The sequence below is a fragment of the Plutella xylostella genome, chromosome 30 (assembly GCF_932276165.1).
Source record: "Plutella xylostella chromosome 30, ilPluXylo3.1, whole genome shotgun sequence".
Lineage (NCBI taxonomy): Eukaryota > Metazoa > Arthropoda > Insecta > Lepidoptera > Plutellidae > Plutella > Plutella xylostella.
The window spans coordinates 4428441-4448532 of NC_064010.1; the positions used below are offsets into that span (position 1 = coordinate 4428441).

At 43.4% G+C, this 20092-nt stretch overlaps 1 protein-coding gene across 1 annotated transcript; it reads right to left on the reverse strand.

The window, feature by feature from the left end:
* Positions 1 to 1391: 1391 nt before the first annotated feature.
* Positions 1392 to 18217, reverse strand: LOC105398300 (importin subunit alpha-1). Its single transcript, XM_048632097.1, has 12 exons — positions 17904 to 18217; positions 16751 to 16904; positions 15856 to 16003; positions 12993 to 13074; positions 11918 to 12135; positions 10119 to 10210; positions 9380 to 9558; positions 4266 to 4397; positions 3136 to 3197; positions 2652 to 2823; positions 2047 to 2148; positions 1392 to 1625 (listed from the first exon to the last, which is right to left on the reverse strand). The coding sequence occupies exons 1-12, from the start codon at positions 17964 to 17966 to the stop codon at positions 1500 to 1502; spliced, it is 1530 nt and encodes a 509-aa protein (XP_048488054.1). The 5' UTR covers positions 17967 to 18217; the 3' UTR covers positions 1392 to 1499.
* Between the last annotated feature and the right edge of the window lie 1875 nt (positions 18218 to 20092).

Here is a 20092-nt window from a genome sequence, read left to right on the forward strand (position 1 = left end):
GCCGTGTGCACTATTCTCTTTCTCACTCAAACCATAGATGTTGCCGACAAAAAAATTAAACCTAAATATGGGGAAATTTAACTTATCATAATAACAAAAACAAAACTTGAGTATATCGTCGGTTGATAGGAAAAAGACACTAAAGGCTAATTTTTCAATAGCCAGATAAAAGTTTTGCTGGGAAATAATTTTGATGCTGTTGCGTCTCAATGTTTCTCAATGTTTGTATTACCCAGATAACATTTATCTGAATATTGAAAAATCTGCCTTAGTGAGTTTTTCCTGTCAACCGACGATATAAGAAAAAAAACTTTACTCATACTTATTTGATTTCAATATAATTGTTTAATATACACAAACTGAGTTGATTGTATGATTCATTGTCTTCGTCCAATCGAAACAATCCTCTTCAAAATGTGCCGAACACAATTTTTGTATGTTTCTTTGGTTCCCAATTTGTGCGACCGGTAATGTCTATCCATTTTCTTGATATTTTTTTTCTGTCGGAAACCTATGAAGCAGAGATAAATGGATGAGCATGAGCATTATAATCGTGGGCCAAATATGTGATGGGTTTTTTTTTAAAGGAAACACGTATTTCGTATCAATAAAATAAACTTTATATTATACAGAAGAAATCACACATAGAAGAAATAAACGAAACGAACGTTTCCTCACAATGAGAGGCACCTCATTTGAAAGAGGAGAATGACTTCTACAAAATACAATCTTCACAAAAACCGAATTCGTGTGCCCCATTTGTAAACCCAACCCGAGTCCGTTACAATTTCTAGTGTTTTCTTTGCATACTATAATATTTGTGGGTAAAATAAATTTTCAATAACTTGCAACACCATGTGATTTGTTATGATATGGTACCTCGTAATTTTTACTTAAAACTGATACTAAAAGACCTTACAGTATTAAAATTTGTATCGTTTTATATTAAAATCGAACCAATAGATAGTACTATGATGAATGTAAGCTTGTTAAACTTGATAGTATCTACTTACATGTGAAAATATATCTCATCCATTATTCCATCGTGTTTTCGTTCAATATGCTCTATACAACCGAACAAAATCCACCCACCCATGTCACACACTCGTTAAGTGATGATAATAGTCTAATAAACTTAATAAACACCCACAAATCACTAGCAAATCAAAAATAAATAGCATTTAGAAAATTTTGTTGTAACTGTCAGCCTTTGTTTGGCACAGATTTTTCATTTGTTTCATTGTTTGGCACAGAGAACTGACGTAAACAGGCGCCTCAGCAAAAAGGACAAAAAACATTTACAGCTTAACGTTTCTTTCTTACGCTTAATGTAGCTAAGCGTCTCTTTTTCGCAATGTCAGAACTGTCACGATTATACCCCTGTGCGTATAACTGATCAACCTTTCCCTGGTTACGATTTAACCGACTATTGTGAAATTAGAGCTAAGGATTGTTAATTGCTAATGTGCGGTGGTGGTAACCCCACAAGTTCAGTCTCACTAGAACTGTATATTCTCCCCTGAAGGCGCGGCGAACTGGTACTGGTCATCAGTTGCCTCCGGGGCGGCCTGGTCCTCCGTCTCCGCGAAGTATGTGTCCATTATGTGCACCACCTTCTTGTATATCTGTAGGGAGAGAAATAGAAATAGGTCTTAGGTATAAGGTTATATGTAAAAATATACATAATAATTTCGTTTGAAAGCGATTTGTCAATACTGCTACGTTTCACGCCCTCTTTTGATGCCTTCGATTGTGACTCCCCTTGCTGAGTCAAATATCACTCTACAGGTCTTTTATAATCCTGACGATAGGGAGGGACCTGACAGCTGAGCTGTGCGAGCTATGTCGGTGTCTTTAGTTCTCTGTCGGATAACTTCGTTGCGGATACAATCTTTCAGAGAGACACAAGCATAGCTCTTTCAATTGCTCGCTGAGTGAATTTCAACTTGGCCTTCGTTTGCAGTCATCAAATATGTATGGGATTACGAATGTCAAAAAAACATTAATATCATGGACAGAGTATAGGTACATTATCTGACGCAATACCTGTTCGTTCTCGTGATGCTGCAGCGCCTCGATCTTGTCCAGCGCGCCGATCTCCTCCAGCCGGATGCAGAGCGCCTCCACCTGCCCGTAGCGGTCCGCCGCCTGAGAGTGAAAATACAAAATACGTTAAAAATAACTATTTAGACAGACAGATTTTTAGATATTTTGTATTTGTAAATTTTTTGTAGATAATACTTTATTGCACATAAACACAGAAATTACAAAAGGAAATTAATACGCGCAACGGTACGGTAGACGGTACAATTGGATTGATTGATGAGATTGGAGGCCTTATTACTAAGTATACCTAATTTCTTCCACGACTACCTCTACTACTACCTCGGAGGAGTGAAATGATTCACAAGAAAAGGGGAAGTTAGGTTAGACTTTTATGACAAAAGTATGTTAGTATCCGTCATGAATTCGTTGTTTGCCTTCGTCGATAGCAGACCCGTGCTGCGGCAGACACTAACGCCATCTAACGGCAGGTTCCATTCCTGAGTTTCATTGAGTCATATCTCTTTTCAGTAAAATGGCCTATCTTCAACATTTAACGTAATCCTCCTTCATGTGTGATCGGCATGGGCGTGGGACACCCTACACACCTGCAGCAGATGCGTAAGTCCGTCGAGCACGACGGCGGCGGCGCGGTGGTCGGGGCTGGCCAGCAGGCGCGTGTACGGCTCTAGGAACTGCACGGCGAATAGGCGGTCTAGTTGGGCGGGCGCGCCGCCTAGGCACAGGTTTGTGATCGCCCAGGCTGCTTCTTTTTGGCATCTGGGGAAGTAAAGCAGGGAAAACCTTTATTTATTGCATAATATTTATATAGGTTACAATGTACGTGATGTTATTGGAATTAACAATGTAGGTTGGAAACCGAAGTAGGGGGCACGAAAGAAGTCTTCTCGAGTGACGTATCAAATGTATATAATTTATATACGTTTGGTGGGCCCACCATATAACACATACTATATTGCACATGTACAAGAGATATACAGAGTGTCCCATAACTTTACGAAACCCTACGATTCTTAACGGGATTATGTCAACTTATGAGACTCTGTGTACTGTATAGATGTTTTTACTCACTTGACATCGGCGTGGTCCAGTAGAGCTGCCAGCAGCGCCAGAGCGCCCCCGTCAATGGCACGCTGTAATTACAAATTAAAATGTTTATTCTTTGTTGTAAAATGATAATTAGGTATAATTTTTTTGGTTATTTAATCCTTTATTGCATAAAAAGGTATATCAATAAGTGATCAAAGGGTGCTAAACGCATTTTCTACCAGTCAACCCACAGTGAGTACAGGACAAACTTTATTGTATACTGGGACCTCTGCTGCACGGTTCGTTGGTTCGTTATCGACGTAAAAAAAGTCACTATATCGCTATTCGCCATAAATACTGTTCCACTGGCGTTCAACGAGTTTATCTATCTATCTCCGTCGATATCTGCCCCATGCCGCTACACCAGTCACTATCACCCCACCTGTATCTGCTTGCTTGTGCCGCCAGCACGTTGGACGCGGCCCACGCGCCTCCTCCACCAGCGAGGGCTTGCTGCACTGCAGCAGCGTCAGTAGTGGCGGCAGCAGCCCGCGCCCAGCCAGCCCAAGTGTGGCATATCAGTCTCCTAGTCAAAGTAAACTAGCTACTCCCCGCATTCGGATATGGACGGACGTAGACGTAGATAAACGTCAGTGTATCGCGATTCGCGGTACACACGTGTAACCCCTCAGTCCCCGTTGCACGGTTCTGTTACTGACAGAGAAAAACCTCACTATATTGCGTAATACGATTCTGTGATTTGTGGAACGAGCTTCAAACAATTTTATCTACGTCGATAACGAATCCGTGCCGCGGGGACAGGTATTTTATTTTACTATATCGGGATTCACGATAAATAAGGCGCCGTGATTGGTGGAACGCATTTATCAAGTTTATCTACGTCGATATGGAATCCGTGCAGCGAGGACATTTGGCGACGTATTTTATTTCACTATACCGCGATTCGCGATAAACACAGTACGAGTTTATCGACGTCGATAGCGGACCCGTGCTGCCGGGACGGAGGTATTACTAAAATTTTACGTAACTAAGTATATCGCGATTTGGGATAAATACAGCGCTGTGAAACAACTTTATCTCCGTCTATAGCTACCCCAAGCCACTATAGGCCACTATACCAATCACTATCATCATCATCATCATCACCATACCTCTATCTGCGCGTGTGTGCCAGCCAACACGTTGGACATGGCCCACGCTCCCTCCTTCACTAGCGAGGGCTTGCTGCACTGCAGCAGCGCCAGTAGTGGCGGCATGCAGCCGGCGTCTAGGCAACGGTCCGTCTGGGGGTAGAGGAAATTATGTTTATTAATAATTTAGAAGGGTATTTTTGGGTAGTAGCGTTTTTTTTTTGCTGGTTTAAAAAGTCTTCTTCAAAAAGAAAGCGTTACTAACGCGCGTCAGAGCGAAAAAGCAACTCGGCTGACGCTCTGTTTGACGGTATTTTACCATAGTCGTACAACAAACACAACTTGCGTCATAGCGCCGCGTCAAGTTAAGAGTAACGTATTCTGTTTGACAAAGCCTTTATATACGTATCAAGTCTGTTGACGTTTCGTGGAAACTACTAGACAGATATTATGTACCTATAAGTTATAGACAAGAATTATGTCTTTTGCGAGACAAGAGCTCTTATTTAGTACTACTTTTCTCGAGAAATTCGCTTCGCCATATAAAGTTGTTAGAATTCAGAGATAAAAAGTATCATGGGTGGAATATTTCATTGAAATCTGTTCAGTAGTTTTTGTGTGAAATACCTAATAACATAAACGCACAAACCGATATCTAAGGGTGTTAACAGCGTGCGGATTCGATCACGATTGAAAACACCCTTAGGCTTTTATATTCCTCTATAAACAAAAAGTTAGAATGTTACGTTATATGGTGTTACGCATTGTAGGTCCAAAACGGATAGACAGCATTTTTTTTAAATACGTCTAATCTTCTGTGAACCCTTCATACCTGCACATCGCTGCCGGTGAGCATGTTCCCCACGGCTCTAAGAGCGGGGGTCTTGACCGCTGCGCTGCGGTGCTCCAGCAGAGCCACCAGGCGAGGCAGCAGCCCCGGCGTGGTCTGCACCGCTTCTATCCGGCCGGACTTACCGCCAAGAGCGATCTCGACCAGTGCGGATGCTAAAGGTGAGCTTATCGCAAAAAGCGATTTCTTCCAATAAAGACACCAAAGGCGGTCTTACTGCAAATTAGACACCAAAGGTGGTCTTATCGCAAAAAGCGATTTCTTCCAATACATACACCAAAGGCGGTCTTATCGCAAAAAGCGATTTTCCATTTTAGACACCAAAGGTGGTCTTATCGCAAAAAGCGATTTCTTCCAGTATAGACACCAAAGGCGGTCTTATCGCAAAAAGCGATTTCTTCCAATAAAGACACCAAAGGCGGTCTTACTGCAAATTAGACACCAAAGGTGGTTATCGCAAAAAGCGATGTCGCTATAGTTACTTAAGACACCAAATGTGTGTTTATCGCTAAAAGCGATCTCTTCCAATATAGACACCAAAGGCGGTCTTATCGCAAAAAGCGATTTCCCATTTTAGACACTAGAGGTGTACTTATCGCAAAAAGCGATTTTCCATTTTAGACACTAGAGGTGTACTTATCGCAAAAAGCGATTTCTTCCAGTCTCTCCAGCCTCCACACCTGCACATCGCTGCCGGTGAGCATGTTCCCCACGGCTCTAAGAGCGGGGGTCTTGACCGCTGCGCTGCGGTGCTCCAGCAGAGCCACCAGGCGAGGCAGCAGCCCCGGCGTGGTCTGCACCGCTTCTATCCGGCCGGACTTACCGCCAAGAGCGATCTTGACCAGTGCGGATGCTAGAGGTGGTCTTATCGCAAAAAGCGATTTCTTCCAGTATAGACACCAAAGGCGGTCTTATCGCTAAAAGCGATTTTCCATTTTAGACACTAGAGGTGTACTTATCGCAAAAAGCGATTTCTTCCAATATAGACACCAAAGGCGGTCTTATCGCAAAAGTTACTTATGACACAAAATGTGAGTTTATCGCAAAAAGCAATTTCTACCAGTATAGACACCAAAGGTGGTCTTATCGCAAAAAGCGATTTCTTCCAGTATAGACACCAAAGGTGGTCTTATCGTAAAAAGCGATTTCTTCCAATATAGACACCAAAGGTGGTCTTATTGCAAAAAGCGGTTTTCCTATTTAGACACTAGAGGTGTACTTATTGCAAAAAGCGATTTCTTCCAATATAGACACCAAAGGCGGTCTTATCGCAAAAAGCGATTTACCATTTTAGACACTAGAGGTGTACTTATCGCAAAAAGCGATTTCCTCCAGTCTCTCCAGCCTCCATACCTGCACATCGCTGCCGGTGAGCATGTTCCCCACGGCTCTAAGAGCGGGGGTCTTGACCGCTGCGCTGCGGTGCTCCAGCAGAGCCACCAGGCGAGGCAGCAGCCCCGGCGTGGTCTGCACCGCTTCTATCCGGCCGGACTTACCGCCAAGAGCGATCTCTCGAGGTGCGGATGCTAAAGGCGGTCTTATTGCAAAAAGCGATTTCTTCCATTTTAGACACTAGAGGTGGTCTTATTGCAAAAAGCGATTTTCCATCTTAGACACTAGAGGTGGTCTTATAGCAAAAGGCGATTTCTTCCACTCCCTTCAGCCTCCATACCTGCACATCGCTGCCGGTGAGCATGTTCCCCACGGCTCTAAGAGCGGGGGTCTTGACCGCTGCGCTGCGGTGCTCCAGCAGAGCCACCAGGCGAGGCAGCAGCCCCGGCGTGGTCTGCACCGCTTCTATCCGGCCGGACTTACCGCCAAGAGCGATCTCGACCAGTGCGGATGCTAGAGGTGGTCTTATCGCAAAAAGCGATTTCTTCCAGTATAGACACCAAAGGCGGTCTTATCGCTAAAAGCGATTTTCCATTTTAGACACTAGAGGTGTACTTATCGCAAAAAGCGATTTCTTCCAATATAGACACCAAAGGCGGTCTTATCGCAAAAGTTACTTATGACACAAAATGTGAGTTTATCGCAAAAAGCAATTTCTACCAGTATAGACACCAAAGGTGGTCTTATCGCAAAAAGCGATTTCTTCCAGTATAGACACCAAAGGTGGTCTTATCGTAAAAAGCGATTTCTTCCAATATAGACACCAAAGGTGGTCTTATTGCAAAAAGCGGTTTTCCTATTTAGACACTAGAGGTGTACTTATCGCAAAAAGCGATTTCTTCCAATATAGACACCAAAGGCGGTCTTATCGCAAAAAGCGATTTACCATTTTAGACACTAGAGGTGTACTTATCGCAAAAAGCGATTTCCTCCAGTCTCTCCAGCCTCCATACCTGCACATCGCTGCCGGTGAGCATGTTCCCCACGGCTCTAAGAGCGGGGGTCTTGACCGCTGCGCTGCGGTGCTCCAGCAGAGCCACCAGGCGAGGCAGCAGCCCCGGCGTGGTCTGCACCGCTTCTATCCGGCCGGACTTACCGCCAAGAGCGATCTCGACCAGTGCGGATGCTGAAGGCGGTCTTATCGCAAAAAGCGATTTCTTCCAATATAGACACAAAAGGCGGTCTTATCGCAAAAAGCGATTTCTTCCAATATAGACACCAAAGGTGGTCTTATTGCAAAAAACGACTTTCCATTTAAGACACTAGAGGTGTAAGTACTTATCGCAAAAAGCGATTTCTTCCAATATAGACACCAAAGGTGGTCTTATCGCCAAAAGCGATTTTCCATTTTAGACACTAGAGGTGTACTTATCGCTAAAAGCGATCTCTTCCAATTTAGACACCAAAGGTGGTCTTATTGCAAAAAGCGATTTCTTCCAGTATAGACACCAAAGGTGGTTTATCGCAAAAAGCGATCTCTTCCAATTTAGACACCAAAGGTGTTCTTATTGCAAAAAGCGATTTCTTCCAATATAGACACCAAAGGCGGTCTTATCGCAAAAAGCGATTTCTTCCAGTCTCTCCAGCCTCCATACCTGCACATCGCTGCCGGTGAGCATGTTCCCCACGGCTCTAAGAGCGGGGGTCTTGACCGCTGCGCTGCGGTGCTCCAGCAGAGCCACCAGGCGAGGCAGCAGCCCCGGCGTGGTCTGCACCGCTTCTATCCGGCCGGACTTACCGCCAAGAGCGATCTCGACCAGTGCGGATGCTAAAGGCGGTCTTATCGCAGAAAGCGATTTCTTCCAATATAGACACCAAAGGTGGTCTTATCGCAAAAAGCGATTTCTTCCAATTTAGACACCAAAGGCGTTATTACCGCTAAAAGCGATTTCTTCCAATATAGACACCAAAGGTGGTCTTATTGCAAAAAGCGATTTCCTTCAATTTAGACACCAAAGGTGGTTTATCGCAAAAAGCGATGTCTCTATAGTTACTTAAGACACCAAATATGAGTTTATCGCTAAAAGCGATTTCTTCCAATTTAGACACTAGAGGTGTACTCATCGCAAGAAGCGATTTCTTCCAGTCTCTCCAGCCTCCATACCTGCACATAAGTTATGTTTGTAATTTTTTGCACTTTCCCCTTTTCTTTTGTATAATTTCTCTCCTCCGAGGTAGTCTGGAAGAAATTACTCTTAGTAATAAGGCCGCCATTTGTACCGTCTATGTTGTGCATATTCTATTGTAATTTCTGTGTTTGTGTGCAATAAAGAATTATCTATCTATCTATCTATCTATCGCTGCCGGTGAGCATGTTCCCCACGGCTCTAAGAGCGGGGGTCTTGACCGCTGCGCTGCGGTGCTCCAGCAGAGCCACCAGGCGAGGCAGCAGCCCCGGCGTGGTCTGCATCGCTTCTATCCGGCCGGACTTACCGCCAAGAGCGATCTCTCTCAGTGCGGATGCTGAAGGTGGTCTTATTGCAAAAAGCGATTTCTTCCAATATAGACACCAAAGGCGGTCTTATCGCAAAAAGCGATTTCTTCCAGTATAGACACCAAAGGTGGTCTTATCGCAAAAAACGATTTCTTCCAATGTAGACACCAAAGGCGGTCTTATCGCAAAAAGCGATTTTCCATTTTAGACACTAGAGGTGTACTTATCGCAAAAAGCGATTTCTTCCAATATACATAGACACCAAAGGTGGTCTTATCGCAAAAAGCGATTTCTTCCAATATAGACACAAAAGGTGTTATTATCGCAAAAAGCGATGTCTTCCAATATAGACACCAAAGGTGGTTTATCGCAAAAAGCGATGTCTCTATAGTTACTTAAGACACCAAAGGTGGTCTTATTACAAAAAGCTCGTTCTTCCAGTCTCTCCAGCCTCCATACCTGCACATCGCTGCCGGTGAGCATGTTCCCCACGGCTCTAAGAGCGGGGGTCTTGACCGCTGCGCTGCGGTGCTCCAGCAGAGCCACCAGGCGAGGCAGCAGCCCCGGCGTGGTCTGCACCGCTTCTATCCGGTCGTTGGGTCCGTCGGTCAGGTAGGATAGGGCCCAGCAGGCGTCCGCTGTGGGAGAGAGTTGAGGTTTAGATGTGAAAGGCATGTAAATAAAGTATCAGATTTGAATGAGTTCTTGATGAGTAGAATTATTATTGCATCTTATTCTAAATTCTTTCATTGGTTATAAATACTACAGATGGAATGGCTTTTGTCACAGTGCTTAATGAATTAGCCTGTCCGGTTAGCTATGAAATGCGGACTTCTCAGGATGAACCGGACCTTAAGATAAGGCTCCAAGACTGGAGGTGTGATACTACAGTTTCTCTGGGAAGTCTTCAGTAACCTAGGTCGTCTACTGGCATTCTGGCATTAGCTTGGGTGGCTAACATCTAGTACCCCAAGTAGGCATTTCACGCATAATGGGCCATATAAAAGGCTAAATGCGGAAAACCAGCTCGCTATGATAGATAGAATACTAGAGCTGGAGTAGCATTTGTCACAATGATGCATGACTAGCCAGTCCGGGCTGACTAAACCGATAAATAGTCCACCACAGTCCTCCTCCAGAAGGTGTTATACCAGAATCTCCACGCTTGGCAGGCGGGTTGGAGATGCCGTATTCTTACCCAGAGCATCCTGATCTTCAATGGTGAGTAGCTCGCTGATGTAGGGTAGCGCAGGCGCCACCAACTCGAAGTCCACCAGAGGGTTCTTGTTCCTGGAATAAGATGAAATATACTTTATGAATTATGAATAGGAGGGGGCGAAAATTGTGACTGTTGGGGCCAAAAGATCAGCAGGGTGAATCAGCTGATGACAGGTACAGATGTGTGAACCCACCAACCCGCAGTGGACCAGCGTGCCGGGAAAAGGTCCAATACTAGGGAGGCAGTTAAGACCAAGGGGATATGCACAATGGTTCCACTCGAGAGAGCCATGTGCAGGTACTTACACCACCATAGAGAATACATAGTTGGTTGTCACTTCCAACTACCAATCTAATCGTAATGGAAACTGCAAGTAGATGGTCTAAACCGGTGAAGAAAACGCAAAAATACTGTCTATAAGAGAATGGTCGCGTTTTCAGAGGTAAAAACCTATCTCAGTCCCATGTCTCGGCTCCGTAGCCCGCTATGTTACCAGCGGACTCACCGCAACGAGTCTCTCTCAGCGCACCCACCTGCACAAGTTGCAATAAGTCCACACAGCAGTATTGAGCCTAGCCCGGGGCGCGGCGGGCACCAGACTGGGCAGCAGCGCCGGCAGCGCGCCGCGGGCTAGCACAGCGTCCCGCGTCTCCGGCCCGTCGCCCGCGATGTTGCCGAGCGAACAATAGCGATCTCTTCCAGTATATAGACACTGAAGGCGGTCTAATTGCAAAAAGCAATTTCTTACAATTTAGACACCAAAGGTGGTCAAGGTGGTCTTACTGCAAATTAGACACCAAAGGTGGTCTTATCGCAAAAAGCAATCTATCTATAGTTACTTAAGACACCAAAGGTGAGTTTATCGCAAAAAGCGCTCTCTTCCAATATAATATAGACACCAAAGGTCTTATTGCGAAAAGCGATCTCTCTATAGTTACATAAGATTCCATAGGTGAGTTTATCGCAACAAGCGATTTCTTCCAATTTAGACAGAAAAGGCGGTCTTATTGCAAAAAGCGATTTCTTCCAATTTAGACACAAAGTGAGTTTTTTTTGCAAAAACCTATTTCTTCTAGTCGCTATAAGACACAAAAGGCAGTCTCTCTACCAAAAAGCTATGTCTCCCACCTGCACAAGTTACTGTAGGTCCACACAGCAGTATTGAGCCTAGCCCGGGGCGCGGCGGGCACCAGACTGGGCAGCAGCGCCGGCAGCGCGCCGCGGGCTAGCACAGCGTCCCGCGTCTCCGGCCCGTCGCCCGCGATGTTGCCGAGCGAACAATAGCGATCTCTTCCAGTATATAGACACAAAAGGTGGTCTAATTGCAAAAAGCGCTCTCTTCCAATTTAGACACCAAAGGTCTTATTACCGCAAATAGCGATTTCTTCCAATATAGACGCCAAAGGATTGTGGCTAATAGCGATTTCTTCCAATTTAGACACTAAAGGTGGTCTTATCGTAAAAAGCGATTTCTTCTATTATAATATAGACACTATAGGTGGTCTTATCGCAAAAAGCGATTTCTTCCAATATAGACACCAAAGGTGAGTTTATCGCAAAACGCGATTTCTTCCAATTTAGACAACAAAGGTGGTCTTATTGCAAAAAGCAATCCGTCTATAGTTACTTAAGACACCAAGGGTGAGTTTATCGCAAAAAGCGATTTCTTCCAATTAAGACACCAAAGGTGTTATTATGTATTTTTTGCCAAAAAGCGTTTTTTTCCTATCGGTACGTTAGAAAAGGCGGTCTTACTATCAAAAAGCGCTGTCTCCCACCTGCACAAATTACTGTAGGTCCACACAGCAGTATTGAGCCTAGCCCGGGGCGCGGCGGGCACCAGACTGGGCAGCAGCGCCGGCAGCGCGCCGCGGGCTAGCACAGCGTCCCGCGTCTCCGGCCCGTCGCCCGCGATGTTGCCCAGTGCCCAGGCCGACTGCTCGCCGACTGCGCCTCCGCGGGATAGAAGCAGGACTAGCTTGGGGATGGCTCCGCCCTGGAAAGTTTAGGCAGATTTTTTTGTTATTAAATCTGGAACACCAGCTTAAACAACATTAAATGAAGAGCAATATAAAACTATAATTTGGTGGTAAAAGCCTATTAAAGGTGTACACGACATAGGGTAGAATATATTGTTGCATTAGAAACTTTACTTATGATCAATTTTAGATGCAGGCATTATGGACATAGGTTTTATATGCCTAGAAATAGACACATCATTCATAAGCTCACAAAATACACATCACAAATAGATTCTTGTAGCAATACAATAAAATGACACAGAAATTGGCCCAGTAAATTTGTATATTTAATTGTTTCAGCAAAGTTGCTCGATTAAGCATGAAATTGGGGACTGACTAAGTCCGTGTTGGTTTCCAACACTAGCAAGCTTGTGCTGAGAGAGTTGTCGGGTAAGTGGGCAACCCGACTGTCAGATGTTTTCAAGCTGCCCGAAGGCCTCTAAAATAGACTTAACGACTGCTGCCGAAGCAGTTGTTAAGGGGACCACGGCTTATACATATATTATTTTATTAAAATTTGAACATATTCTGGATTTCTGATGCGCTGTTAAATGTACTTCAATATTGCAAATTCCGTTTAGGTGTGGTGTATACCTAGGTATACCTAGTTATAAGATCTACTTAGTTACTAATACATATATTATCTACCTATACCTATACTATTCGTGTGCACGTATGTAACCTTATGACTAATAAATCAGTATCTACTCAGTACTCACGGGTTTCACTCCTCTCCTCTAGCCACCTCCTTACAAGGATTTATTTGGTGCTATTGTCACTGGAACATTTTCATTGCTCGTGAGTGTATTATAAGATGTGATGCTGTACTCACGTCTACGACGGCCATGGTGTGGTCGTGCGAGCCGGACGCGATGTTGGTGAGCGCCCACGCCGCCTCGAACTGCAGGTCCGCGCTGTGGGGGAGAGAGAGGGGTTAGTATGGACTATATTTATAGCAACAAGATGTAAGGAGTATATAGCAACAACGTGATGAAGCAGTTACCAACACTGTTTAAAGGTGGATTGGGACGGATCATACGACAGATAGCCGGTAGTGGCTGGATTAGGAAGGCCGAGGACAGAGATGCAGATTGCTGTGGCATTCCTTGGAAGATGTCAATGTCCTGCACGATTACATCCATGATTACAGGCTGATGATGTAAATGAGTACCTACAATCTACATCATGCCTCTGAATACCAGTATTTTTCGCCTTACATCCGCTGCCATCTTTCGCTCTCACTAACTGCCAGTTTCTATAACTCTATCTATCTATATCTTACTTTTTATACGATTTTGATGTTGAAAGGAGTTTGTAAACTCAACCAACAGTTTTCTATTGTCTATTGTACATTATTATGTCAATAGAAAAGTCACTTCGTACTTCCACTAAGCGTCAATTCACACGTACCACAACCACACCACGTCGCAGCGACAAAATGTGGTCAAGCTGTGGTTACGTGTGAATTGTGTGACAGCGGCTTTTTGCAGTTGCGTTGTGGCAGCGACAAAATGTCGATGTGGTTGCGTTGTCGCTGTCATTGCGATGTGGTAACCACGTCGTCGTGTGCAGTTAATACGGAAAACAGGTTGCCGCGGTGCCGCCGCCGCGTGGCGGCGTTGCGTTGCGATGTGGTTGCGTTGTGGTTGCGATGTGGTTGCGATGTGGTCGTATTACACAGGTGGTCGATAACAACGGCAAAATGTGGCACGTGTGAATTGGATTATTCATTGTCAATACAAAATATACGCCCGACCACACCGCGTGGTTGTGGTGTGGTTGTGGCTGTGGTGTGGTTGTGGTACGTCTGAATTGACCCTAATACTTTCATGTGCATTGCTAAATACCAGCAGCGCCTGGACCTTACAGCTGCCATCTATATTTTCCGCCTACGCTTTAACCTTCACCCTATATATACATTTATCTTTATCTTTACCAGTCGTCTCTATCCAGCGCAGCCACCAGCGGCGCCACGCCCCCCGCCTGCACCATCACGCTGATCGGCGGGTTCTGATGACGTCATCGTTGAGAGAACACGTCAGTTGGTCAATGAGGAATAAGTGTCTTACTGAATACCACAGTCGGATCCGTCGCAATCTAGCGTCTTGCTAAATACCAGTTACTTTCGCCTTTCATTCTACCGTCGTCATCTTTCTCTTTCGCTCTCGCCTTCACCTACATACCAGTCGTCTCTATCCAGCGCACCATCACGCTGATCGGCGGGTTCTGCTCGCGAGACAGCATGCGGCGAGCTGCGCGGGCTGATGACGGCATCGTTTAGAGGACAATCAGTTGGTCAATAAGTGTCTTACTTAACTACTATCGACGTATCCGACGCCATCTTTCGCTTTACACTAGGCCTTTTACTAAATTTTGTTTTGCTCTCCTAGAAGAAAGCGGCTGCTGGATGCCAGTAACTTGCGGAAGTCTCGCGTCTTGTCCCTATGGATCTCATCTGTCTCCATCTGTCGCCTTCGCTTTCGCTCTTGTCTTCGCCGAATCCGAAGGATTTACCTTCGTATTCGGGAAATTGCAGGCTTAATGTTTGTTTTTTAATGCCTTTTCAGAGTTTTCTGATCTACAATACTGTATCCTTTTCCCTCTACATACCAGTCGTCCCTATCCAGCGCAGCCACCAGCGGCGCGACGCCCCCCGCCTGCACCATCACGCTGATCGGGGGGTTCTGCTCGAGCGACAGATACATACATAGATAGATAGATAGATGACGTCATAGTTTAGATGACAAGGCAGTTGGTAGATGAGGAATAGGTTTCTTACTTACTACCAACGATAGCTCTTTTAACTTAAATGGTGTTCAACAGATGTTAAGCACAGTCTAATGCCTCATAAATATGTCAAATACCATTCTAATCACCACTTCAACAATATTTTAAAGTGTCTTACTGAATAACATCGTCGGCGTCACCATCTTTCACTTTCGCCGTCGCCCTCGTCTAAGTCTAAGGGCGCCTTCAAATTAGTCGCTAAGTGTCGCGCGGCTGCAGCGCTGCTGCAGCGCTGCAGTCGCGCTGCTGTCTAAATTCCATATAAATTATTAACGCGCGACTGCAGCGCTGCAGTCGCGCATCTTTTAAATTACAAAATTTATATGGATTTTGACAGCAGCGCGACTGCAGCGCTGCAGCAGCGCTGCAGCCGCGCGACACTTAGCGACTAATTTGAAGGCGCCCTAAGGCGTCTTGCTGAATATTAGTAACTTTCACTGCAGCACTAATTCAGGCTCTGCTTAGTTTTGGGTCGCATAGCCGAGTGTGAGATGTCCCAACATATTATTATTATTACATACCAGTCATCCCTATCCAGCGCAGCCACCAGCGGCGCGACGCCCCCCGCCTGCACCATCACGCTGATCGGGGGGTTCTGCTCTCGAGACAGATACATACATAGATAGATCAGTAGATGAAGTCATCATTTAGAGGACAAGGCAGTTGGTTGATGAGGAATAAGTGTCTTACTATCGTCGAATCTGTCGCCATCTTTCGCTTTCGACTAGAGCGAATACCTTTTACCTGGAAACTTATCCTTAGCTATCTTTCGCCTATGGATCTCATTTATCGCCATCTTTCGCCTTCGGATTCGCCTTCATTCTCGCCTAGAGCGAAAGCGTTTTAATGAATTCTAATTACTTTCGCCTATGGATCTCATCTTCCTTTCGCCTTCGCCCTTTACATACCAGTCATCTCTATCCAGAGCAGCCACCAGCGGCGCGACGCCCCCCGCCTGCACCATCACGCTGATGGGGGGGTTCTGCTCGCGAGACAGCATGCGGCGCGCGGCGCGGGCCGATGACGTCATCGTTGCCAGGTCGTTGCTCTTCAGGCCTGTAAGGGTTGAGAGGAATTTAGTTAGGAAGATATATTATTTATTTACTTAACACAATACACAGGTTACATAGAAAGATTACATTAAGATTAGGATTGCAAAAACACACAACATGATTTTGTTGCTGGCTTTACAGGGGTATACTGTCATACAATAAATTGGTGGTATTGATGTCCTTTGTCACCCTGTTTCATACAAGGCCACCCTGGAGATGAAGTATGATACCATTTCAGTAACCGCATTGTTACCTACTAAACACATGATACAGGCAGGATTTACTGTGCTAGTGACAAACAGTACAAGTACCTACCATAAAACAACGCCCTCTGGGTCACTGGATCTATGGCCAAGTGTTGTGCTGTTTGGGAGAGCCTATGTCCAGCAATATGATCACAGACTGATAATGAAGAGGTGGCCATACTTAACTACCGAAAGATGTTAAAATCTAACTTATTGTTCACCATCATGAGCCTATAGCAATCCACTGCGGGTCAGCCTCTACCAAAGCAAGCCACTGGATGCAAATCCAATCAAATCAACCTTTATTGTTAAGTTACTAAAATATTTTTTAACTCTGTTGATTAAAAATTTATTTCCTCCTTAATGACGGGGCCTTTGTGAAATGGTGGTAGATTATGACTTTTGACAAGTAATTCTTATATTCTATGTTGAAAAATAAACGAATTTCATTTCATTTCAAATAACAATCTCTATGTGTTCCAGTTTTAATAACAAAATAAACACACCCTGTACAATCTCCTGCACGCTGGGCAGCTCTTCAGTGGGCTGCGTCTCCTCGTCGCCGGCCTCCGGGGACATGGCCCGGCGCTTGAGAAGCTGCTCATCGCGGGCCTGCTTGCGGAGTGCCACGCTCAGCTCCACTCGCTTGCGACGGAGCTCCTGGGAATGATAGATAGATAGATTATTCTTTATTTGTACACACACATAAAATAAAATTACATAACTTCAATACTAACAAATATGTACAAAAATGACAGTCTTATCGCTTAAAGCGATTTTTTCAAGACAACCTTAGGGAGGAAGGATATTTTGATTAAAGAGGGGTCAAGTATACTAAAGAATTCTAAAGAAATAATTAATATAATGATTTAGTTATTCTATTAGTAATGTAAGATGTTGATGAGAATTTGCCAATGCAGGGAGGGCTTTTTTATGATTTTGCAAATATGCGAACAGTATGTGTACTATGAGCAGTTGTGTTGAGAGACTTGGCTGGAAAGGAGGTATTTAAAAGACAATTACTTATGTCTTTAATAATTGTATCATCATCACCATTTGGCTGCTGGACCTAGGTTTCTCCTAAAGTACCCCTATGGCTTTCCGCATGCAATTATTACCAGCCACCTAACCCAAGTCTTCACCGAGGGGATATTTGTTTAATGACAAATATTTGTTCTTATGTTTGTGTTCTTAGTGATGTATAACAAAGAATAATTGTTCATTAAGTCCATAGATTCATAAAACACTTTGTCGTATGTGATTAAACTTCTCCCTTCATTTTTATGAGTGAATCTATCAATCTCATTAACTACCTCCTTTTGGTTAGCAAAAAATGTTGGACATAAAACCTAGACATTTTGATTTCCTGAAGAACCTGAAGAATCTTGTCTGGTATATTGAATCCAAATTTCATTTATAACCAGGGAACTAAGATTATATTATGGACCATGGAAGTAGAACGGCCCTGACAAAAATTTAAGCATGATTTCGATCAGCTGACGACAATCACACGACTAAGTTGCAACTAAGCCACACAATAAACCCATTACTGAAGTAGGAAGGGAAGGTAAATTGCGATAATTATTCCCTTTTCAGCTTAAATATTGAAAAAAATCAAAAGTTACCCATACCAAGGGGAACAAAGAATAATGTACTTACGGTCGTTCCTTGGCCTGCATTCTTGTAGGATGTGATTCTAGAGGCACGGGTGGTGTCTGCCATTATAGATATTTCGACAAAAACTTCAAAAGATACTTTAGAAAAACGTGAACTCGATGTTACGCAAAATCACTTTGTAAAATTCAAACCGGAGAAAAACGGCTGCTCAGAAATTCAAATTCCCAACTAAAATGTTGCCACATGAAAATAAATTATCAATTTGACATATTATGACAGTGACAGCTGACAGCTGTTGATCAGCTGCTGCGACAAGTCTTTTATTATTCTGAGGCCCGACTTAAACATTGAAGTATTTTTTTCTCGTAGTATGGATATTATTGCGTTGCACAAAGTGAAAAAAATATCGTGGCTTGGGCTTATCATGCCCTAAAGCTAATATAAGATTATTCGTTGATCGATTTTGATAATTATGAATGTGAATGAATCACTGAGCAACGCACTCTTGACTTACCGGAAGTAGAAATTAATTCGTCATGTTGGTGACAGTGATAGAAGACAAAAATCGTTGATATTTTATTTAATCGATTATAGTAGGAGATAATGTCAATCGATTTCAAAGTGGCTTTGAATATAGTTTTTATTATTTATGATTTCTTCCATAGTATTCGATACCAAATTTAAGTGGTGTCTGAAAAGTATATAAATAAGTTGGTTATTTTCTAGGGAAATATATTATAGATTTTAACTAACTTTTATGCGACTACATAGAATGTAGGTAATACTTTTTTCGACTGCTGTTAGGTCATAGAACGTCAAATGTTATTAGCACTGTTGACGCTTCCTATGGATTTTGACAAATTATGATAAAAATTAGGCATCAGCTGCGGCTGATTATTTGGTTCATTTTATCAAAATTATTAGGTTACTAGTTGGTATTTGATGATAACAGATACTAGCCACTGCATTTGTGTGGAAGTTGACGCCAACCTGAGAGAACGTGAATGAAATATAATAGAATATTAATTAGTTTATTAAGAGTTAAGTCTGAATCCACAGACAAACCAGTTAACCAGTCGCGCCTGGTCGAGGTATCAAGGGACCAGAGGGCTGGCAGCTATCTCAGCCAGCGCATCAGCCTGGCTATACAGAGAGGGAACGCTGCCAGCCTCCTCGGAACCATCCCGGGCGACGGCAGCGAACTAAAAGAAATATTCTACCTTTGATAAACTCCTGTTTATTAAGGGTAGAATATTTCCAGGCCAGGATGTTATTATAAATATTTAATATTTATCTTTTTTATTTGTAAAATATATAGATAGTTTAGTATAAGTTAAGTAGTTAAATTTATTTTATATGTGTGTACAAATGAACAATAAATAATCAATAATTTCAGTTAACTGGTTTTGTTGGTCATTATCTAATAATTGTATTGTGTTTTTTAGGGTTCCGTAGCCAAAATGGCAAAAACGGAACCCTTATAGTTTCGTCATGTCCGTCTGTCCGTCTGTCCGTCTGTCCGTCTGTCACAGCCGATTTACTCGGAAACTATAAGTACTACAGTGATGAAATTTGATGGGAATATGTGTTGTATGAACCGCTACAAAAATATGACACTAAATAGTAAAAAAAAGAATTGGGGGTGGGGCCCCCCATACATGTAACTGAGGGATGAAATTTTTTTTTTCGATGTACATACCCGTGTGGGGTATCAATGGAAAGGTCTTTTAAAATGATATAAAGTTTTCTAAAAAACATTTTTCTTAAAGTGAACGGTTTTTGAGATATCAGCTCTCAAAGTCGTAAAAAGTATGTCCCCCCCCCTCTATTTTTATAACTACGGGGTATACAATTCTAAAAAAAATAGAGGTGATGCATGCTAATTAACTCTTTCAACGATTTTTGGTTTGATCAAAGTATCTCTTATAGTTTTTGAGATAGGTTGATTTAACTGTAATTTTGATTTGCTGCTACGGAACCCTTTGTGCGCGAGCCCGACTCGCACTTGGCCGGTTTTTATTATTATGATTAAAAAATACATTGAAACTGAAAACTGAAAAATGGTTATGTCGTCTATGTTGCTGTTGGTAACCTAGAGCTACCGTACCACCACCGCACATTAACAATCAACAATCCTGAGACATACAACATCATACAATCTAAGTATATTAGGTATATATTATAAGGATTTGAAAGATAATTGACAGATAACCAATACAGCGTCCGTTAAG

What these genes read in the sequence shown, in the direction of transcription:
- LOC105398300 (XM_048632097.1), bottom strand. Translation starts at nt 17,966, where the DNA reads ATGGCAGACACCACCCGTGCCTCTAGAATCACATCCTACAAGAATGCA. An exon ending in ACACCATGGCCGTCGTAGAC is followed by an intron (nt 12,136 to 12,992) that starts GTGAGTACAGCA and finishes TAAACTTTCCAG; the next exon opens with GGCGGAGCCATCCCCAAGCT. An exon ending in TCACCGGCAGCGATGTGCAG is followed by an intron (nt 4,398 to 9,379) that starts GTATGGAGGCTG and finishes CTCTACCCCCAG; the next exon opens with ACGGACCGTTGCCTAGACGC.